We start from the raw sequence: 21,337 nt of genomic DNA on the forward strand, positions 1-21,337 counted from the left end.
TTGGACACCATGCTCTGGAGAGAGACTTGGGCAGATGCTGGAGTCTGGGGGGAGTGGAGGGGTCTGCAGACCCCCAAAGCGGACCTCCACCGTGTGCTGACCGGACCCATCACCCCCAGCCCTGAATTCTCTCCTCTATTAACTGGATAAGGGCCCCTGAGCTGCCAGCTTGTGGTGAGGACTGAGCGGGCGTGGCTGGCCCCCAGCACAGTCCCAGGCAGTATTTTCCAAGTTTGGCTTGCAGGACAGGAGAAGAGGTGGGTTTCTACACACAGGCCTTTCTGTTCAGCACCTGTGTGGTGAGAACCTACTGCATGCCAGGACTCATGTTGGGTGCCATCAAGTCGATTCTGACTCATACTGACCCCAAGTGACAGTAGAACTGCCCCATAGGGTTTCCTAGGCTGTAATCTTTATGGGAGCAGATCGCCAGGTCTTTCTCCTGTAGAACCGCTGGGTGGGTTCGAACCACCAACCTTTCAGTTAGTGGCTGAGTGCTTAATCGTTGTGCCACCGGGGCTCCTTCAAAACTGATATAACCCATTGCCATCAAATCGATTTCGACTCATAGCAACTCTATAGAATAGAGTAGAACAGCCCCATAGGGTTTCCAAGGCTGCCATATCTTTCTTCTGTGGAGCAACTGGTAGAACCCAAAACCAAACCCAGTGCCGTCGTCAATTCCAACTCAGAGCAACCCCATGTACGTCAGAGTAGAACTGTGCTCCATTGGGTTTTCAAGGCTGTGTGACCTTTGGAAAGCCAATTGCAGGCCTTTCTTCCAAGGCACCTCTGGGTATGCTCAAACTGCCAACCTTTTGATTAGGAGCTGAGTGCTTAACTATTTGCACCACCCAGAGACACTATAGGGATGCCACCCAGACCAAAGCAAATCCATTGCCCTTGAGTCGACTCCGACTCATGGCTACCCCATGTATTACAGAGTACAACTGTGCTCCACAGAGTTTTCTTGGCTGTAACATTTATGGAAGCAGATTACCAGGCCCTTCTTCTGCAGTGCCACTGAGTAGGCTCAAACCGCCAGCCCTTTTGGTTAGTGGCCAAAAGCAAACCATTTGCACCACCCAGGAGCCTATAGGGGACACAGAGGGCTGCTGTTGGAATTTAAGATATCTGGGTAGAACATAAACCAAGCCCATTGCCGTTGAGTCGATTCTGACTCATAGGGACCCTATAGGACAGAGTAGAACTGCCCCTTAGGGTTTCCAAGGCTGTAATCTTTATCATAGCAGACTGCAACATCTTGCTCTGACAGAGCAGCTGGTGAGTTCAAACCACCGACCTTTCGGTTAGCAGCCGAGTGCTTCACCACTGCGCCACCAGGGCTTCTGGGTAGAACGTGGCGGTGGGAGATGAAGGAATGGAAAGTCCCCGCCCTTGGTCTTTCTGGATGAAGGTACCTGGTCCCCTGAGGAAAGAGTTCTCCTCCAACTGCCAATTTTGTAAAAGCCAGTGGAGGGGTGACAACCTAGGGTCTCAGTCCAATCCTGGTGGCCCCTCCTGGACCCAGGTGAGAGGTGTCCTTGGAGAGGCTGGCATTAACCCAAGGTCTGTTCTCATTCCAGGCTGAAGGTGACCCCCAGCCCTGAGCTGCAGCAAGTGATTAAAACTAGTTGCTGTGATGAATGACAAAGACTTCTGCTCCTCATGGGGCCCAGCCCCAGACAGAGGCGGGTTAGCAGGGCACGTCTCCAGTGGCTGGCAGCTCGGCTGCGGGGGCGGAGGGCAGCAGCGATGCTCCCTCTTAGCATGCACGGTGGATACTCCTGCACACAAGGCTGCTGCCAGCTACAGACAACGAGGTGATGAGTGACAACCGGCCCTCAGCCCCAAGCTCCTGCTCCTCCGCAGAATGACACGGTCAGCACCCATTAGGAGATGTGGTGGCAGCCAGGCTCTTTCTACTTGACACTTGGGTCTATTGTGGGAGCAAAACTGAGAAGATAAGGAAAGCCAGTGTCACCCAGAAAACCCACATCAGCGGCATCCAGACTCCCCCCACTCCCCCCGGGAGATGTCCCCTGGTGGTCAGATGGAGCACCCTCCCCCTTTCCATTTGGCAAATTAAATATAATTAGGAGAAAAACAGAGTACTCAGAGAATTCATTGATTTCATCCGCCCCTGAGCTTCCACTTCTGAGTGTGTTGAAGTTCCTTGAATAACTTAGGGAAGATTGTTGAATTACAGTGTTTGCTTGTGATTCAGAAGCAGAAATTTTTCCAAATGTCTTCACAAGAAGATGACATGTGAGGGGCCATTATACGTGAGTCAGCTGGGTGTGGGCCGACGATCAGATGCACGCGCTCCCTCTTGTACTCCCCTGCGAAGCTCAAGCTCGTTCCCTTACTGTAAAAGTAACTCCTGGAGGGTGAATAAGCAATGACAACGGAAGGGGACCAAGAGGGCACCGCTGTTTACCATGAAGCCAGGTGGCCCAACATCATGGGGCAGCTTTGGGCTTCTCCCGCCACCACTGGAATGCCCCAGTCTGTCTCCACCACACTGGACACCACAGCCCTCCAGCCTTCACGCCCAGGGAGCAAGCCTGCCTGGCTGTGTCACTGAGACCATTGGTAATCAGCATCTCTGACTGGCAGAAGGAACAAAGACACACCCACCCACACCACCACCACTTCCCCTGAGATGGGCTTCCATTATTCTGAAGGTAGATGAGCCTTCTCAATGTCCTCTTCCTCAAATCCTAAGGTATGTGCACCTACTGATGTCGCTGGGTGCCGTTGAGTCAATTCCGACTCACAGAGACCCCTTCTGACAGAGTAGAACTGCCCCATAGGGTTTCCTAGGCTGTGATCTTCACAGGAACAGATTGCCAAGTCTTTCACCTGCAGAGCCACTGGGTGGGTATGAGCGCTTAACCATTGTGCCACCAGGACTCCTTGCAACTACTGATAAGCCCTGGTCTGGGGCATGCCCGGAGATAAGCTTTGGGTCTGTACCTGGTGCTGCAATCAGACACTGTTTCCAGCAGGTGTTCAAGCAATCTCTCTGGGATGAGTCTCAGGAATCCCCTCGTTTACCCAACAAATACTGCTGAGGACTGTTCAGGGGCTCAGAGCAGTAGAAAACATGGGGTCCCCCTCCAGGGACTGGGTGAGTGATAGCTGCACTGACTTCCCCTTCTGCTGGCGTTGCCAATTCCGCTGCCTCCATCTGTCACCCGCTGCCTCCTTTAGCCCTCATGGCACCACCTTCGAGCTAAGGGATGGTTCTCTCCATCTTACAGAAGAAGAAACCATGGCTCAAGTCTCAGGATCCTGTGGCAGGACCAGAACCTGAATTGGACACCTGTCTCAGTCACCTAGTGCTGCTGTAACACAGATACCACAGGTGGTGGCTTTCGAGAACACAAGGTTGTTCTCTCACAGTTCTGGAGTCTGCAAGTCCCAGTCGAGGTCTAGGCCATGTGGATTCCTTCCTTGTCAGCACTCCTTGGCTCACAGAGGATCCTCCTGTGGCATTTGTCTTCCCCAGTAGTTTGCTTCCATGTCTAATCTCCTTTTTGTAGCTCACCAGTGACTAAGCTTGCAACGCACCCTACACTGATAAGGCTCCATTGACATAACAAAACTCTTTTTCCAAACTGGATCACCTTCACAGGTACAAACCCAAAAAAACACACTCATTGCTGTCCAGTGGATTCGACTCATAGCAACCCTATAGTTCAGAGGAGAACTGCTCCAAGGTTTCCAAGGAGCAGCTGGTGGATTCAAACCCTGATCTTTCAGTTAGCAGCTGAGCTCTTAACCGCTGAGCCACCAGGGCTCCAAGCTCCACAGGTATAGGGGTTCAGATTCCAGCACATATCTGGGGGGTGGTAGTGAGGGAGGGACACAATTCAATCCATAACAACCTCTGAATTGAGGGCCGCAATCCGCAGTGTCTGAGACAGGCCCACCTAAAGGCCTCCAGGTGGGTGTTGGTCCCAGGAGCCTGCCTTCATCGTCTGTCACCTGTCACCTCACCTCTGGCCCACACATGGGACCTGCCAGCCCCACCCCTCAGACATGCACCCCACGTGTTCACTCTCCCCTCCTCCACCACACTCTCCCCCGCTGACCACCCCCCTCACTTCCTGCCATCTCATCGCACTACCCAAAGCCATCAGAGGAATGGTCTAAGACAGACACAGATGTCCGCCACCCTCCTGGGGTCACATCTAGCTGCTTCCCACAGCTGACAGTCTACCCAGCTCCTCCAAGATGTGGACACCTGCTGAAGCAAGCAGGTGCAACACCTGCGAGAGGGGCAGGGAAGCCAGACACGCCTTCAGCGGAGGTACAGCCATGCCGCAGAGGAGAGAGGGGGTCGGGAGAGTCTCAAACTGGGTGGTCCTAAGCTTCAGTGTCCAGGGAGTCCTGCAGCTGGCAGGAAAGGGCCACCTGCGGGCAGTGTGGCCTGGGCGCCCACATGCTAGTGGCTTCACAGTACAGCAGTGGGGCTGTGTCCACTTGGCTCCCTGGAGACGTGGAGCTGTGTTTTCACGACCACCCAGCCCACTAGGGTTGTTGTGTGGCCCAGCCCCTGTGACACTTCTGCACCCCGCGGGCCCTTCCTCCAGCATGCTATGTCCTCATCATTCACCCAGCTCCCTAGCCCCGAGACATTCAGCCCAGACCTAGCTCTCCAAAGTGCTCTGGTCACTAGCACATGGCCCATCTTACTCTTTTCTGGCACTTTCTGCTCCCTGAGAGTTTTCTTTTTCCTGTGTGTTCCCACTCAAAGGTCAGCTCCTTGGGGCAGGAACCCTGCTCACTGTGGTGCCCCCGTGCTGAGGACGGCATTGGGCACACACTAGGTGCCCCCAAAGGCTTGCTGACCACCAGACTTTAGTGTGGAATCGATGGTGGATGATCACGCTCTAGATCATCCATGGTGGACATCATGCGCTCTCTGGGCTCTTTGCAAGAGCTTGTGGCTGTCCATGGCTGAACAGCGTGAGTGTCAGGCCAGGTGACACCCGGCTTGCTCTAGGGGACCCCAGGGGCCCTCGTCCACTCCACAGAGAGGGTGGGCAGCCGCCGCTTGGCAACAGGAAAGGAGCAGCGGCATGGTGGGAGCTGGGAAAGTGGCAGGGCCAACAGGAAGGCCTTTCCTGCAAAGGCCTCGGGACTCAGCCTGAGTGTCTGCCTCACAGCCACGTGGACATGGAATAAGGGCCCCTGCATTTAGCTCAACAAGCCACTGGGCCCCGCACACTCCAGTGGCCTCGCCGACACTCCATGACCGTCAAGATGCACTGGTGTCCAGGACATGGCTGGGCTCTGAAATGTGATACCGCAGCAGACAAGTGCAGCTCACTGGGCAGGGGCCAGACAGGAAGGAGGAAGAGGAGGGAGAGGATTCGGGACCCTGACGCTTCACTCACTCTATATTCTCCTCCTTCGATTGGAAAGTTGGCCATTCCTGGCCTAACTGTAAAATGAACACGTTGTTCTCCACATGTGACCTTCTTCTGCCACGTTGTTGTTGGCTGCCATGGAGTCAGCCCCTGACTCCTGGTGACCCCAAACCCAAGGGAATAAAGCACTGCCTGGCCCTGCACCATCCCCTGGACTGGCTGTGGATCAGATCACTGGCTGATTTTGGAAGTAGATCACCAGGCCTTTCTGCCTAGTCCCTCTTAGTCTGGAAGCTCCTCTGAAACCTGTCCAGCCCCAGAGCAACATGCAAGCCTCCACCGACAGATGGGTGGTAGCTGCACATGAGGTGCGTTGCCTGGGAACCCAACTGGGGTCTCGAACACACAAGGTGAGAGCTCTACCCTGGAACCACTGCCCCTTCTCTTCCTTAGGCCCTTAATGACCTTATCTGGCAGGGCCTCTGTAGAGGTCAGAGAGCCCAACACCCGTGTCTAGCAGCCATGCAGCTGACCTGTTCTGTGATACCACTCTGTGCCTCATAATCAGAGTTTGGTTAGGTTTCTGGCTGACCCCTCCATGGAACACGCTTCGGGGACTCTGCTGAAAGGGCATAGTTTCAGGAACCTCCTGAATGGCCTAGCCAGCCAGCTTCTCAAACAGCGTTCAGCAGTTGGACACACATCTATTACCCAGAGCCAGGAAGTTCAAGTCCTGAAGAGCCCCGGTTCCGCCTGGCCTCGCTGCGTTTGACCTGTCACGAGTGCTGAAGAAGTAGATGGCAAGTGAGTCATGTTTGGTTTCACTTCCTTCTTCTTGGCTCCATAACTATGGTTTCAAATGTACATCCTCCCTCCCTGGCCCTACTTTCCCATCGTTTTCTGAGCTTGAGCTGCTTCCATTTCAGGGGAAATCCCTAAGCCACACCTGGCAACTGGGGCTCCCTCTTCATCACCACCCTCCCTCTTTACCCACACCAGATAGGATACCGAGGAGCCTACTCTTTGAGATTCCACCTTAGTCACCCCTCAGAGAAATTCCAAAACCAGAAAAACCAAACCCATTGCTGCCGTGTTGATCCCCACTCACAGTGACCCTGTAAGACAAGAGTAGAGCTGCCCCGTAGAGCGTCCAAGGCCATAATCTTTATGGAAGCAGACTGACACATCTGTCTCCCAGGGGGTGGCTGGTGGCTTCAAACACTGACATTTCAGTTAGCAAATGAGCCCTTAACCACTCCGCCACCAGGCTCCTTACGCTTCTTGATCTCTGTGACCTTCCCGTCCCTCAGTGTGACCCTGGCCAGTTAATTGTGACCAGCTGGAGGCCCCGGGCTTGGAAGGGCTCCTGATCAGCAGGTGAGGTCGGTTATGGTCTTAATCTGCAGGGTGCTCAATCAGTGGAGCACGATATTAAGCAGCTGCCCCCATGTCCCAGGGAAGAGGAGGCGAGTCTTGAGCCCACAGGGACAAAGAGGCTTTCCGGAATGGGCCACTTTTTTCTTCCTTTTTTAATTCTGCTAAGTATATAGGTAACAGATCATTTGCCATTTCTACGGTCTCCACACGCACAGTTAGGTGACATTCATTACATTCATCATGTTGTTCATTCATTGCCATCAACCATTCCTGAAATTTTCCATCACCCTTAACAGAAGCTCAGTGTCCCCTAAGCATCTGTCTTCCTTCCTCCCTCCCTCCCACCCACCTCTGGTATCCGCTAATAAACTTTGGTCTCTATACACTTGCCTATTGTAGATATTTCCTGTAAGTCGGATCATTCAGGATTTGTCCTTTTGTAACTGACTTATTTCACTCAGCATGATGTTTTTAAGGTTCATTCACATTGTGGCATGCATGTATCAGGACTTCATTTCTCTTTATGGCCGAGTACTATTCCATTGTATGGGTGGACCACATGGTGTTTATTCATTCATCTGTTGATGAACATTTGGGCGTTTTCACTTTTTGGTTATAGTGGATAATGCTGCAATGAACATTGACGCACAAGTATTTGTTTGTGTTCCTCTTTTTTTTTTTTTTTTTAGTTGTGCTTTAGGTGAAAGTTAACAGCTCAAGTTAGTTTCTCATACAAAAATTTATACACACATTGTTATGTGACGCTAGTTGCTATCCCCATAATAATGTCAGCATGCTCCTCCTTTCCACCCTGTATTTCCCGTGCCCATTCAGCCAGCTTATATCCCTTTCTGCCTTCTCATCCCGCCTCTGAACAGGAGCTGCCCATTTAGTCTCAGGTATCTACTTGAACTAAGAAGCGCACTAACTCTTCATGAGTATCATTTTATGACTTATAGTCCAGTCTATTCTTTGAAGAGTTGGCTTCAGGAATGGTTTTAGCTCTGGGTTAACAGAGAGTCCGGGGGCCATTTCTTCTGGGCTTCCTCCAGTCTCAGTCTGGTCTTTTTAGTAGAATTTGAGTTCTACACCCCACTTTTTTCTCTTGCGCCCTCAGGGACTCTCTGTTTTGTTCCCTGCCAGGGTGGTCATTGGTGGTAGCCAGTGTTTCTCCTTGTAATTCTTTTGAGTATATACCTAGGAGTGGAATTGCTGAGTCATATGGTAATTCTATGTTTAGCCTTCTGAGGAACAGCCAGACAGTTGTCCGCAGCTGCCGCACCATTTTCTATTCCCACCACCAACAGATAAGTGTTCCAGTTTCTCCACATCCTCACCAATGCTTGTTATTTTGCATTTTTAAAATCACAGTCATCCTAGTGGATGTGAAGTGACAGCTCATTGTGGTTTTGATTTACATTTCCCTAATCAAATATTGAATATACTATGGACTTCTAGGAGAGCAAACAAGCCTATCTTGAAAGAAATACAGCCAGAGTGCTCCTTGGAAGCGAGGATGGTGAGACTTTGTCTCACATACTTTGGACATGTTATCAGGAAGGACCAGTCCCTGGAGAAGGACATCATGCTTGGTAAAGTAAAGGATCAGGGAAAAAGAGGAAGACCCTTAATGGGATGGATTGACACAGTGGCTGCAACAATGGACTCAAACATAGCAACAGTTGTGAGGATGGTGCAGGACTGGTCAGCATTTCGTTTTGTTGTGCAAGGGTCACTATGAGTCGGCACCTAACAACAACGACGACTAATGATGTCAAGCATCTTTCCATCCGCTTGTTGGCCATTTGAATTTCTTCTTTGGTGAAGCGTCTATTAAAGTCTAGAGTGGGCCACTTTTTGTAGCTGTGTCCCTTTTGTTGGTTCTGCCCGCCTGCCCTGGCGTCTCTGGGTAGGGGAGACAAGTCTTGGGCCCAAGTGACCAAGAGGCATCCTGAACTGGGCCTCTTGTTATGGCTTGTACCCCTTTTGCCTGTAGCACCCACCCTGGGTCTTAGGTCCGGGGGAACAAAGAAGCTTCCCAAAGGGAGCCCCATGTGTCTGCCCAGCTCACAGGCCAAGGAAGCCAGTCTGGCATGTCTTATACCTTCTACATGTGGTGGACCTTCTCTGAGCATCTCAGGGTCTCTTCAGAGCATCCCAGGTCTCCCAGCACTAAACAATCAAAAACCAAACCCACTGCTGTTAAGTCGGTTCTGACTCATAGTGACCCTATAGGGCAGAATAGAACTGCTCCATAGGGTTTCTAAGGAGTGCCTGGTGGATTTGAACTGCTGATCTTTTGGTTAGCAGCTGAACTCTTAACCACTGTGCCACCAGGGCTCCCTCCCAACACTACCTGAGTGGATAACCTCATAACTGGGGCACGTCTCTACCCAAATGTCAGGGACCAGAGCCCCAGACATCACAGCCCCATCAATGAGGTCTCAGCCTTGGGGAGCCCTTTCCCGCCATGGCTCCTATCTCCCCAAGTTGTAGGATGTGTGGTTGGACTTAGCCACCATTGTGACCCTGTCTAGGGGTGCTCAAGGGGTCCCCACACTATCTTCGCCCCTCAATATTGTGACCACTTTGGTTGTTCTTTAGCAACAGTGAGGTTTTCACTTTTTCTTTGAGGGAGACCAAATCCCAACCCATAGGAAGACCCCACCTGGTGAAATCAGGCAGACAGTTGAGCCTGGGTTTCTTTTTCAACTTGAACAACCTAAGCCACTTTAGTCATAGAGGCAAAGGAAAGTTGATGGAGGAGGAAAGCCCCAGTCCGGCCTCAGCTGGCAAGTCCCTTCCCACACCTTTGACATCCCAGGCCACAGGACATCTGTTGTGACAACAAGCTCTGGAAGCCTTTTTCCCTCACCTTGCCCCTTGCCTCTCCCCACCCTGGCGCGCGCCTGACCTCTCAGAGCTCAGATGAGGGCCTCAATCACAACCTGACATCCAAGAAGACAACAGACAAGTCAAGATAGAACCCAGGCCCACACTTTGCCTCAGGGACAACTCTTCAGGAACGAAGTCTGAAACTTTTGTGCTGAAGAAGAAGGGCCTGACCTTTGCCTCTCAGACCTCTCTGCTCTTACAAGAGCTGCTGGATCCAACCAGTTCCCAGCCCCACCTGAATCCACAGTTAGTTACCTCAGTGCCTCCAGGGCACTTACGTCAAGGGAGAAGACTGGGAGGCAGCCATTTTGATTTTTGAGTGCTGTGGTGGTGCCCGCAGAGCCAAGGGCCGTCAGAAAGCCTGGGTGCCCACTTAGTAGCAGGGATGAGCCGTGTGAAGGCATAGGAGACCCCTCTAGCAAAAGTCGGGAGACTTCCAAAGAACCAAATGCCTGGGCCCTTGTCTTACAAAGCAAAAACCCATTGCTGTGGAGTTGATTCTGACTCATAGCAACCCTATTTTTTTTCATAGCAACCCTATAGGACGCAGTAGACCTGCCCCATAGGATTTCCAAGGAGCGACTGGTGGATTTGAACTGCCCACCTTTTGGTTAGCAGCTGAGCTCTTAACCACTGTGCCACCAGGGATCCCTTACAAAGCAAAGGAGGCTGTTTTCTGGCCTGCTGACTAGGTGGGCACCCACAAGGAGCAGGAGGGAGGAAGAAGCTCTAAAGTTATGAAACCAAGTCCTGAGGTCCCACTTCTGCTTTTGGTTCCCCATTTGACTACTTGGATTTTGTTAGCAGGAAGCCTCCTCAAGCATCTTTGGAAGTCAGTAATGTGGGAATAATGATTTACTTGCAAGTGGAATTTTCCTCTGAGGCATTTTCTAGAAGGATCCCACCTTCCTTCTCTGTGAAGAGTAAACACCTGCCCAGAAAGGGGGGGGGGGATGGCTTTGGGACCAGGGTACAGAAAGCCAGGCCAGCCATAATTCTGGGGGGACAGTGGCTTTCTCGCCAGATTTGGTGGGATCCCTACCCATTCCTGGGGAGGTCTGGGCCCTCATGTGGTGCAGGGCAAGTGGTGGGGTCCAAAAATCCAGGGCTGTGGGGGAGCCCTTCAGGCTCTGCACCCCCCATGCCCGAGGCAGGGCACCAAGAAAGTGAATCCAGTCTGAATAACGTCCTCAGTCACCAAGCCACGGAGGCCAGCGGTGGCATTTACTTTTGGGATCAAGTCTGGGGTTCGGCTCCAAGTTTGGGCGCAAGGCCAGCGTCTACACGGCCCAAGGCGCAGAACGGGGTGCGGGGCGGAGCCGGGGTCACCGGGGCCAGGGCGCCATCGGACTGCCCCGCCCCGGGGGAGTGTCCCGGGCGCGGCTGCCGCCTTAAGGGCCTGTGGCGTTGGGCCGGGGCGAGAGCAGACCCGGCGCGGGATCCGGAGCGGGATCTGCAGCAGAAACCGGAGCGGGACCCGGAGCAGGACCCGGAGCGGGACCCAGAGCGGGACCCCGAGCACCACCCGGACCGGGGCCTGGAGTGGCGCGGCATGGCGTCGTGCAGGGCGCGCCTGCGGGCGCTGCTGCTGCTCGTGCTGCTGGCGGGCGCGGCGCGGGCCGGCCTCTACTTCCGCCCGGGCCACAGCTGCTACAGCCCCCGGCGTGGGGACCCACTGACCGCGCAGGGCCGCAGGTCAGGGGGTCGGGCGCGGGAAGGCGGCGCCCCCCGCTCGGGCTCCGGAACCTAGACCCTGCCCGTGACCTTGGGGGCTCAATCCACCCCCGCTTTTGGGGGTCACCTGGCGTTTGCGGGGCTGGGCAGGCCCCAACTGTCCCGAAAGCCCGGCCCGGGTCCAGGCCTCTGGGCTTCCCACCTGCCTGGTGCCTGGGGCTAGCCCCCAGCACCCTCATTTTGGAGAGTGTACCCCCAGCTCCCTCATTTGGGTTCATTTGGGGGTCTTGCCCCAGCTCCCTCACTGGAGAGCTTACCCGCAGCTGCCTCATTTTGGGAGCCTTGCCCGCAGCCTCCTCATTTTGGAGGGCTTGCCCCCAGCCTCCTCATTTTGGGGGTCTTACCCCTAGCTCCCTCATTTTGGGGGTCTTGCATCCTCACTTGGGGGCACCCTGCCTCTTTCTCATTCTTCGTGCCTTAGGCCCCTGGTGGGTGATGGAGGCCCTCACTCAGCACATTTTGGAGGAGGAGGAGCACCAGGGAGGGCCCCTAGTCCATGGTCCCCCAGGGGTGCCCAGCTACTCCAGGGGCCCCAACGCTGATTTTGTTGGTGATGGTCTCTTCCCAGAACCTACCCCCGGCCTTATGAGTACCTGTCCCCGTCGGACCTGCCCCAGAGCTGGGACTGGCGCAACGTGAAGGGGGTCAACTATGCCAGCATCACCAGAAACCAGCACATCCCCCAGTACTGTGGCTCCTGCTGGGCCCACGGCAGCACCAGCGCCATGGCAGGTAGGAGCCCAAGGCCTGCTGGGTGATGGTAGGATGGCTGGCCAGCGGCCCCATGTCAGCATGGTGGCCGGCCAGTGGCCCAGGGGCCGGCGCCTGTAACCCCAGGCCAGGGTGTGCCTGAGCTCTGGCCTAGGGAGCTGGCCTTTACCCCTGCCCCTGCCCCCTCCGCTTTCTGAGAGGCAGAGGGCCCAAAGGGACACAGCTGGGTTTTGGGGAGGTCTCCAGGGGCAGGTGGGTGGTAGGCAGGACCAGGACTAAGTCTAGAAAGAAACAGCTCCTACATGCCCTCTGTCCCCAAAAGCTGTGATCCCAGCCACTCTGGAATGAAGCAGAAATGCCCAGTCACCTAGGCCCCTGCTGCATTTGGGGGCAGGGAAGTGAAACTCTCTCCGGCAGCAGTTAATATTGGAGAGGGTGGAGTGAGGGCTGCAGCCTGCTTCTACTCTGTCCCCGCCCCGCCCACACATTAGCCTTTCTAATCTGAACCTTAGCCCTGGTGGCGCAGTGGTTAAGAGCCTGGCTGCTAACCAAAAGGCTGGAGATTCAAACACCAGAAACTCCTCCAGACAAAGATGAAGCAGTCAGCTTCTGTAAAGATTTACAGCCTTGGAAACCCTACAGGGCACCTCTACTCTGTCTTATAGGGTCGCTATGAGTGGAAGTTGACTTGACAGTGTTGGGTTTGGTTTTGGGTTTAATCTGAACCTTAGCTTCTGGCTGCAGCGGGTCGGGGTGCCCACAAGGGGACCCAGGGGAAGTGGAGGCCCACCACTCAAGGAGCAGGCTGCCTGCTGTGCCCGCCTCAGGAGAGAGGCTGTTTCTATTCCTTCTCTAAAAGCAGAAATTTTCAAACCAGCCTGGGGCTGTGGTCAGCCTAGGCCTGAGCTGGTGGCTGAACCCTGTGATTGGGGTTCCCCACTGGTGGGGACCCTCCCTGGCCAGGTCCTTCCCAGGCAGGACTGTTGTAGAGATGGCCTTGTGTTAGCGGCATCGGTAACAAGCGTGACCATTGGCCCTTGCCCAGGTGTGGTGACAAGCCCTTGTATGTGTCTCATCTTACTGAAGCCTTCTGGCTGCCCTGGTGGCCCCCAATTTGCAGATGAGGAAACTGAGGCTCCCTGATGGAGGTCAGGGGCTTGGCCACACTGTGAGAGACAGCAGGAGTAGAGCTGGGCTTTTGGCCAGGACCTTGTGGGCTCTGTCTTTAGAACCAGGGATTTCTGCTCTGGGGTGGGTCAGGACCAGATGGACTATCTCCAGGCTGTGTCTTTTGGGCCAGGGATTTCTGCTTTGGGGTGGATCAGTACCAGACTGTTATCTCTGGGCTATGTTTTTAGGACCAGGGATTTCTGCTCTGGGGTGGGTCAGGACCAGACAGTTATCTCTATGCTGTGTCTTTAGGACCAGGGATTTCTGCTCTGGGGTGGGTCAGGACCAGATGGACTATCTCCAGGCTATGTCTTTGGGGCCAGGGATTTCTGCTTTGGGGTGGATCAGTACCAGACTGTTATCTCTGGGCTATGTCTTTAGGACCAGGGATTTCTGCTCTGGGGTGGGTCAGGACCAGACAGTTATCTCTGGGCTATGTCTTTAGGACCAGGGATTTCTGCTCTGGGGTGGGTCAGGACCAGATAGCTGTCTCCGGACCCTGAGCCAGCCAGCTCTAGCTGTGGCATCTGGCAGAGTCCGCTGGGTGGCCCAACTCTGTCTCCCCTTGGAGATCCATGAGAAAGAGGCCCCTGGGTGGAGCGTACTTCTGAACCTTCCAGAAGGCAGAGGAAGGGGAGTGGTGGGCTGAGGCCCACTCTAGGGTATCCGAGCCCCAGTGCTCAGAGACTGGGGCCTTGGCCTACTGGGCAGGCCCCTCCGCCTGGGGTGGGGCAGATGTGCAGGCCTCAGAGAATGTCGAACGAGAGCCTGCATCCCAAGTGGGTGTCAGGGTGGGAGGCCCAAGGGATCAGGGTAAAGGCCCGGGGTACTACCCACTGAGGAACCAAAAAGGCGTTTGTGGAAGAGGGCAAGGGTGGGGCAAGGAGGAGAGGGGAGAACTGGAAAAGTCACCTGGGGCCCTGCTCATGGCCTGGTGGGGCCCCCGAGGGAACTTAGGGGATGGCCTGAAATAAGTGCTGTGTATAAAAGATTTTAGGTGTGGTGGAGGGGGCTGGGCGGGCCCCAGAGGTTCCGCCCCATCGCATTCTGGAGTGAGGGCTCTCCTAGTGGACTTCGCTTCACCCCTTGGCCATTCTTAGGCCTCTAACATCTCCCCAGCAGTGGAGGCCCTGAGAAAATAGAAGCCGCCAGAAGGGGACTTTAAGGGGCACCTGCCAATCAGTCACCTAGCACAGTTAGGCCATAGTTTGCCTTCCAGTCACTGATGCCAGTCTTGCCCGTTCTATCTTCAGAACACGTTCAGACTTCATCTTCTCTCCTGGCACTACAATGCCCTGCCCTGGTCCAAGCCACCGTCGTCTTCTACCTGGACACTTGCAGTAGCTTCTCAGTTGGGCTTCCCACTTCCACCCTTGCCTCCCTCCCATCTGGTCTCAGACACATAGGGGAGCCTGTTAAAACCCAGGTCAGGTCAGGTTGCTCCTCTGCCCGAAACCCTCAAATGGGTTCCCTTGTTCAGGACCGAACCCGTACTTGCCCTACAAGAGCCTGGGGTCTGGCTCCTTACGACTTATGGGACCCATCTCCCCACAACTCTCTGCTCTCTCAAAGGGGTGAAGCGTGGTTCTTCTTATGCCAGATACACTATCTAGAACCTTCCTTCCCACAAATCCTCACAGCTCCCTCCCTCTCGCCTTTGGACCTTACCTCCAAGAGGTCTTTCTTACTGATAAACCCCCCTTGTTTTTCTTGATAGCCTTATCTGCTTTATGCTTTACATATTTCTGTTGTCTGGCATCCTCCACTATATTAGTTTCCTGTGGCTGCTGTGGCGCCCTGGTGACACAGCAGTTAAGAGCTCAGCTGCTAACCAAATGGCCAGCGGTTCAAATCCACCAGCTGCTCCTTGGAAACGCTATGGGGCAGTTCTGTTCTGTCCTCTAGGGTCTCTATGAGTCGGAATTGACCCAATGGCAATGGGTTGGGTCATGGCCGCCATAACTAATTACCACAAACTTGGTGGCTAAAAACAACAGAAATTTATTCTCTGACGGTTTTGGAGGCCAGAAGTCTGAAATCAGTGTGTTGGCAGGCTTGTGCTCCCTCTGAAAGCTCATAGAGGAGGCTCCTTCTTGCTTCTTCCAGCGTCTGATGGCCCCAGATGTCCCTTGGCTTGTGGCCGTATCACTGAAATTCAGTCTCTGCTTCCGTCTTCACGTGGCCCTCTGCTCTTCCTATGAGACCACCAGTCATTACAACCAGGACCCACCTGATTTCAGGATGATCTCATCCCAGGATCCTTAGCTAATTACTTCTGCGAAGACCCTCTTTCCAGATAAGGTCATTTTTTGAGGTTCCAGGTGGACATGGATTTTGGGGGGTACCAACTCACTACCCTCGCTCTACAGTGAGATTAGTGGGTAGAGCTTTTGGTCTGTTGGGGGAAGAACCTTCCAGGCAGAGGGAATGTGAAGGGAACGTTTGGGGAAGGGGCTGTGGACGGCGATGGTGAGTTCCAGAAGGCACAGGGCTGGGTAGGAGAGGGGCTGGTCAGGGGCCCCAGGGATATGAGGCTGGGTGGGCTGTGGGTGGGAAGGACCAGTGGAGGGGCTGCTGCTGGGCAGAGAAAATGGGATTTGGTTGGAGCTGACTTGGAAGTGGGAATATGAGATGAGGGGAAGCAGCTGAGGCGGGGTGATTGGGAGCTCATTGTCTTGTGAGAGGGGGACAGCAAGGTGGCCAGGGAACCCAGGTGCCGTTGTCCAGTGGGGCTGTGGATCTACCTCTTGGATTTGTGCGTGGAGACGGAAACAGACTGGCCAGCAGTGTGGGGCCCGGTGTGGGGCGGTGGTGCCCCCTGTGGCCCCAGCTGCCCCCAGGGATGTGTGAGCCAGGCATGCGGGCAGTGAGGGACAGAACCCTTGCACCCCCAGTGCCGCGGCCTGGGCACGAGGCAGCTGTGGGCACTGGGCCCTCGGGTGGGGCTGCCAGCCTTCCCTTCCTCTTGGACAAGTCAGGCCCCCAAGCCAGGGTTCCTGTACCGCCCTCTCCCCATGTGGGCCACGAGGGCAGAGCCTGTGTCATCTTCTGGTAATCCTGCATTTACTGCCATCTTGCAGGCAAGGTGCTGGGGACCCTGTAGATACCAGGACAGGGTGCCTGCCCTCATGGTGCTTACAGTCAGGTAGGAGGACACAGCCTTGGAGTGGGGGAGGTCAGTCAGAGCTGCTGTGTCTGCTTGGAAAGGGCTCTGGCGGCAAAGAGGCCATGGAGGCACGGGGATCACAGGGAGGGGGTGGTGGGCCAGGCCAACGGGTGGGAGTGGATGCCGCCTGGCCTGACCCCGCCCCGTCCCTGTAGACCGGATCAACATCAAGAGAAAGGGCGCGTGGCCGTCCACCCTGCTGTCTGTGCAGAACGTCATTGACTGCGGCAATGCAGGCTCCTGCGAGGGCGGCGACCACCTGTTGGTGTGGGCCTACGCCCACAATCATGGCATCCCCGACGAGACCTGCAACAACTACCAGGCCAAGGACCAGGGTAGGCCCCCCCACCTCCACACCCTCCCCAGGGGCAGTGCAGGGACAGCAAAAGCAGGACCAGATGGCTGGGCCCTGCTTCTGGGATACGGAGAGGGGCCAGGCAGAGGTGAGGGCCTGGCAGGGAGGCTTGGAGCCCCCAGCCTCCATGTCTCATAGTGTGCCACGACCTTCTGTCCCCATGGGGACAGAAGGTGGAGGCACCTGGAAACTGTGTCAGGACTGCCATGCTGGCGTTTGGCTGGTGCTGGGTGGTGTTGGGGGGCCTCTGACGGAGCTCGTAGGGTGCAGTGGCCTGGGGGAGGAGAGAGCCAGCAGGCAGGCGCCCTGGAGCTGGAAGCCAGCAGCACTGGAACCAGCCTGGGCCTGGTTCCCCGGCGCCTCTAGGCTGGGCACCCAGGTGTGTATGGGCTGGGGGCGGGGAGGAGCAGCCCCCACTGGCCCAGACTGCTATAGTTGGTGCCTTCCCCTCAGGCTGCTCCTTAAAAATGCAAGGAAACGGTCATGCCCCAAATCTGTCAGAACTCCCTCACAGCCAAGCTGGGGAGCTGGGGAGCTGGTGAGAAGGCACAGGAGCCCTGGATGCCCTCCTGCCACCCCCACCCCGGCCTCCTCATCCATAAGAGTTTGCTCCCGGCTGTGCCCTCTGAACCACACCCACGGGCACCCCTGCCTTGCCTCCCAGACCTTGTTACCCAGCAGGAATTCTCCCAGGCTGGTTGGGTGAGTCCTTTGGTGGAGGGCAGGCAGGCTGGTCCCTGGGGCTGGGTCCGCTCTGCCCGGCTCTACCTGAACTGGTCTTATCCAGCACAGGCCGGTCTTAACCCAGCAGAGGCTGGCCCCCCTGGTCTCCCCTCATATGACAGAACAAGTGGGACGCGCAGGAGCTGAGGGTTTGCAGTAAGCAGACCTGGAAACCCTGGTGGCATAGTGGTTAAGAGCTATGGCAGCTAACCAAAAGGCTGGCAGTTCGAATCCACCAGACACTCCTTGGAAATCCTATGGGGTAGTTCTACTCTGTCCTATAGGGTCGCTATTAGTTGGAATTGACAGGCAACGGGTTTGGTTTTGGTTTTTGTCTTTGCACTGGCAATGTGGCCACCCGCCCACTGCTTCTGGTTGTGCTGGGACTCAGGCATTAGTGTCCAAGGGACAGTTAACCCAACAGTTTCATCCTCAAGGAGGGTACTGTCTCCAGGGGAGGGGGACAGTTGTGTGACAGTGACAGAAGAGGTGGCAGACCTGCGGGGTGGGGAATCACGCGGGGTGGAGGGGGAGTGCCTCACAGCCTGAGACTTTTTTTTCCCTTAATTCTTAATGCCTCCTTAAACCAGAATAACAAAAGAGGCTTATTTCTTTTTCAAATGTATTATCCTATTTATTCGCTAGCCAGCAATAGAAACATCTTATGTGCTAATAACTTGATTACGCTTAATTTTCAGCTATAAAGTGTGAAAAGGTCTTTAAAGGACAAGAAAAAGGCTAACTGTTGAATGCCTACTGCGTGCTGATTAGCAATTGTCTTTTCCACCAATGCCTGGGGAAGGACGTTTTCCTAACTCCTTCTCGGCTGAACGGAAAGCATTAGACAGCACCTGATACCAAGATGATTTCTGTTATTAGCTCATGAACGAGAGGCTAAATTAGAGAGGGGGACAGTGTTTGGGGGGGGCTGGGGCCCTGGCTGATGCCTTGCCTCTCCCCCTGCAGAGTGTGACAAGTTTAACCAGTGTGGCACATGCACAGAATTCAAAGTGTGCCATGTCATCCAGAACTACACCCTCTGGAAGGTCGGCGACTACGGCTCCCTCTCCGGGCGGGAGAAGATGATGGCAGAAATCTTCGCTAACGGCCCCATCAGGTAGGTGCTGGAGGCCTGGCGGCTGGCCGGGGCAGGTCACCTCTTCTCTGCCACAGGCCAGGCTTGCTCCTCAGTCTTGCCACACGGCTGCCACAGGGCTTCATGTCTCAGCTCTTTTCTTTTAAGTAGAATTAAACTAATGATTCCGCCCCTCATAGGATTATGGTGAGCTTAAGACTGTATCTACATATATACCATACTAAACCAAATCCAACCCGGTGCCATCAAGTCGATTCTGACTCAGAGTGACCCTAGAGGACCGAGTAGAACTACCCCATAGTGTTTCCAAGGAGCAGCTAGTGCATTCGAACTGCCGACCTTCTGGTTAGCAGCTGAGTTCTTAACTACTACACCACCAGGGCTCCCGTATATATACATATATGTATAAATTTGGAGCCCTGGTGAGCAACTCAACTGGCTGCTAACTGGGAGGGTGGTGGTTTGAGCCCACCCAGTGGCTCTGCAGGACAAAAGACCTGGCGATCTGCTCCCATAAAGATTAACCCCTTGCCTTCCGATCAATTCCAACTGATAGTAATTCTATAGATCAGATAACTACCTAATAGGGTTTCCAAGGCTGTAATCTTTACAGAAGCAGAGTGCCACATCTTTTTCCCATGGAGCTGCTGGTGGGTTCGAGCCGCTGACCTTTCGGTTACCGGCCAAGCCCTTAACCACTGTGCCACCAGGCCGCCTCCATAAAGATTACAATCTAGGAAACCTTGTGGGGCAGTTCTGCCCTGTCACATGGGGTTCCAATGAGTCAGAATCCACTCGGTGGCACCTAACAACATGTACATATGTGAAAAAGGGTCCAGAGGTATACCAAGTGCTATGGAACTATTTAGTGGTATTGTTGCAGTAGCAAAGATGCTAAGCAAATAAAATAGGAGAAGTTTATCCCGAATCATCTGATATGTGACCTGAACTGGACTGACAAATGACAGGATCAGATCACATCTAACAATGGCCAGGTCTTTAAAGTGGTACTTTTTGAACTGCTTGCTCTCAGCTGCGGGATCATGGCGACAGAAAGCATGGATAAGTACACTGGCGGCATCTATGCGGAGTACAACGAGGCGGCCTTCATAAACCACATTGTCTCGGTGGCTGGGTGGGGTGTCAGCAACGGGACTGAATACTGGATCGTCCGCAATTCGTGGGGTGAACCATGGGTAAGCTGTTCTCACTTTCTTAAGCACACACCTAGAAAGGGATTCCGGTGCTCACTTCAGGGGCTCTGCTGGCCTTGTGGCTGACTGCAGCACTGAGCACCGGGGTGTCTGCTCTAGCATGGGGGTCTCTCGACCACGGCACTAGTTAAGCTTTGGGTTGGCTACTCCCGTTGGGGGCTGTCCTGTGCACTGAAGAGGGTTTAACACCATCCCAGGCCTCCACTGCTGGACGTCAGTAGTCCTTGTCCCCCCATCTCACTCCCCATTATGACACCAAAAACATTTCCAGATTTTGCCAAATGTCTCCCTGGGAGGCAAAACACCCCCGAACAAGAATCACAGCTTTAGGGATGTCAGTCTATTCTTTCACAACCACTCCTCCTTTTTCCTGTCATGGTTTCAGACTCCTATGTCAAATAGTTTTTTCAAAAACACTTTTGAGTTGGGTCCCATGCCCAGGGGAGATAATTAGCTGTCAGAGTGGCATTTCTAAGGCCTGGCAGTAACCGTGAACAGTGTCGGGCACAGACGCGCGTACTGTGAACGGGGAGTGATTAACGTGGGAGAGACAAAATGCCAATCCTGTGCGTTGAGTGGCTTTGAGCGGGGTGTTAATAGGTAGATAAGTCATCTGGTCTAAGAAAGTCAACATGTTTTGTCACATTAATTAGCTTTTGGCATACAGGGCCACGTACCCCTCCTGTTAAATATTAGCCAAGTAAAATATTTCACAAAAGATATTTCTGGCTCAGGGTCATGGGAAAGGCTGAAGAGGCAGCGGAGCAGGTGGTTTGGATCTGCATAAGGGAGGCAAATAGAAACTTCCACCTATGTTAGGAGCTGAAGGGGTTTGTCAGGGGAGGCGTGGGGAGGTGACCAACAGCCCTGCTGTTCCTTACAGGGTGAGAGAGGCTGGATGCGGATTGTCACCAGCACCTACAAAGGCGGGAAGGGCGACCATTACAACCTTGCCTTGGAGAAGTCCTGCACTTTCGGGGACCCCATCGTCTAAGGCAGCTCTCTGGAAAACTAGCTTGTTAAGGAAGGGGACCATGAATGTAACTGGGGAGAAGGGGGGACCTATCATGCACAGCAGGCTGGGGCTGCCTGGTGTGAAGGAACTGGGGTGACCCAGTATCAGATGTATGGATACTGACCGAGTATGGCCAGCACCACGTAGCTGACAGTGTTCCTCAGTCTCAGGCAGAAGGACCTAGCCCCTGCGGGAGGGGCGGGGGGGAGGGGGTCTGTGGAACGACCTGGCCAGGATGGGGTCTGCAAAGACATTAGCTTATTTGACCTCAGTTTTCTTCAACAGATGGCTTTGCAATTTTCTATCTGGCAACTGTGGTGTGTAACGTGGCATTTGCGCTGTAAAGTAATTCAGATTTGTCACCAGTTCTTGTTGCCTTGGAATCAATGGAGAGAGGGGTAGTAACTTCTAATTGCCCAAGTGACGAATAAAATACAAGACTCTACACAAGAGCTGAGCCTGAGTGTGCCTTATTTATACAGAACCGCAATGTTAACAGC

General features: G+C 54.2%; 1 protein-coding gene across 1 annotated transcript; it reads left to right on the plus strand.

The window, feature by feature from the left end:
* The first annotated feature begins 11,016 nt into the window (after positions 1-11,016).
* CTSZ (cathepsin Z) lies at positions 11,017-21,289 on the plus strand. The gene is made up of 6 exons (XM_049869186.1): positions 11,017-11,348; positions 11,956-12,119; positions 16,590-16,769; positions 18,479-18,629; positions 19,642-19,804; positions 20,706-21,289. Exons 1-6 carry the CDS (start codon positions 11,206-11,208, stop codon positions 20,814-20,816), a joined length of 912 nt encoding a protein of 303 aa, XP_049725143.1. The 5' UTR covers positions 11,017-11,205; the 3' UTR covers positions 20,817-21,289.
* Positions 21,290-21,337: the final 48 nt, after the last annotated feature.

Source organism: Elephas maximus, chromosome 25 (assembly GCF_024166365.1).
Source record: "Elephas maximus indicus isolate mEleMax1 chromosome 25, mEleMax1 primary haplotype, whole genome shotgun sequence".
NCBI lineage: Eukaryota > Metazoa > Chordata > Mammalia > Proboscidea > Elephantidae > Elephas > Elephas maximus.

Excerpts from the sequence above, each read along its gene's own strand:
- CTSZ (XM_049869186.1), top strand. The coding sequence starts at position 11,206 with ATGGCGTCGTGCAGGGCGCGCCTGCGGGCGCTGCTGCTGCTCGTGCTG. Across the intron at positions 16,770-18,478 it reads CTACCAGGCCAAGGACCAGG|AGTGTGACAAGTTTAACCAG; the intron begins GTAGGCCCCCCC and ends CTCCCCCTGCAG. Across the intron at positions 19,805-20,705 it reads ATTCGTGGGGTGAACCATGG|GGTGAGAGAGGCTGGATGCG; the intron begins GTAAGCTGTTCT and ends TGTTCCTTACAG.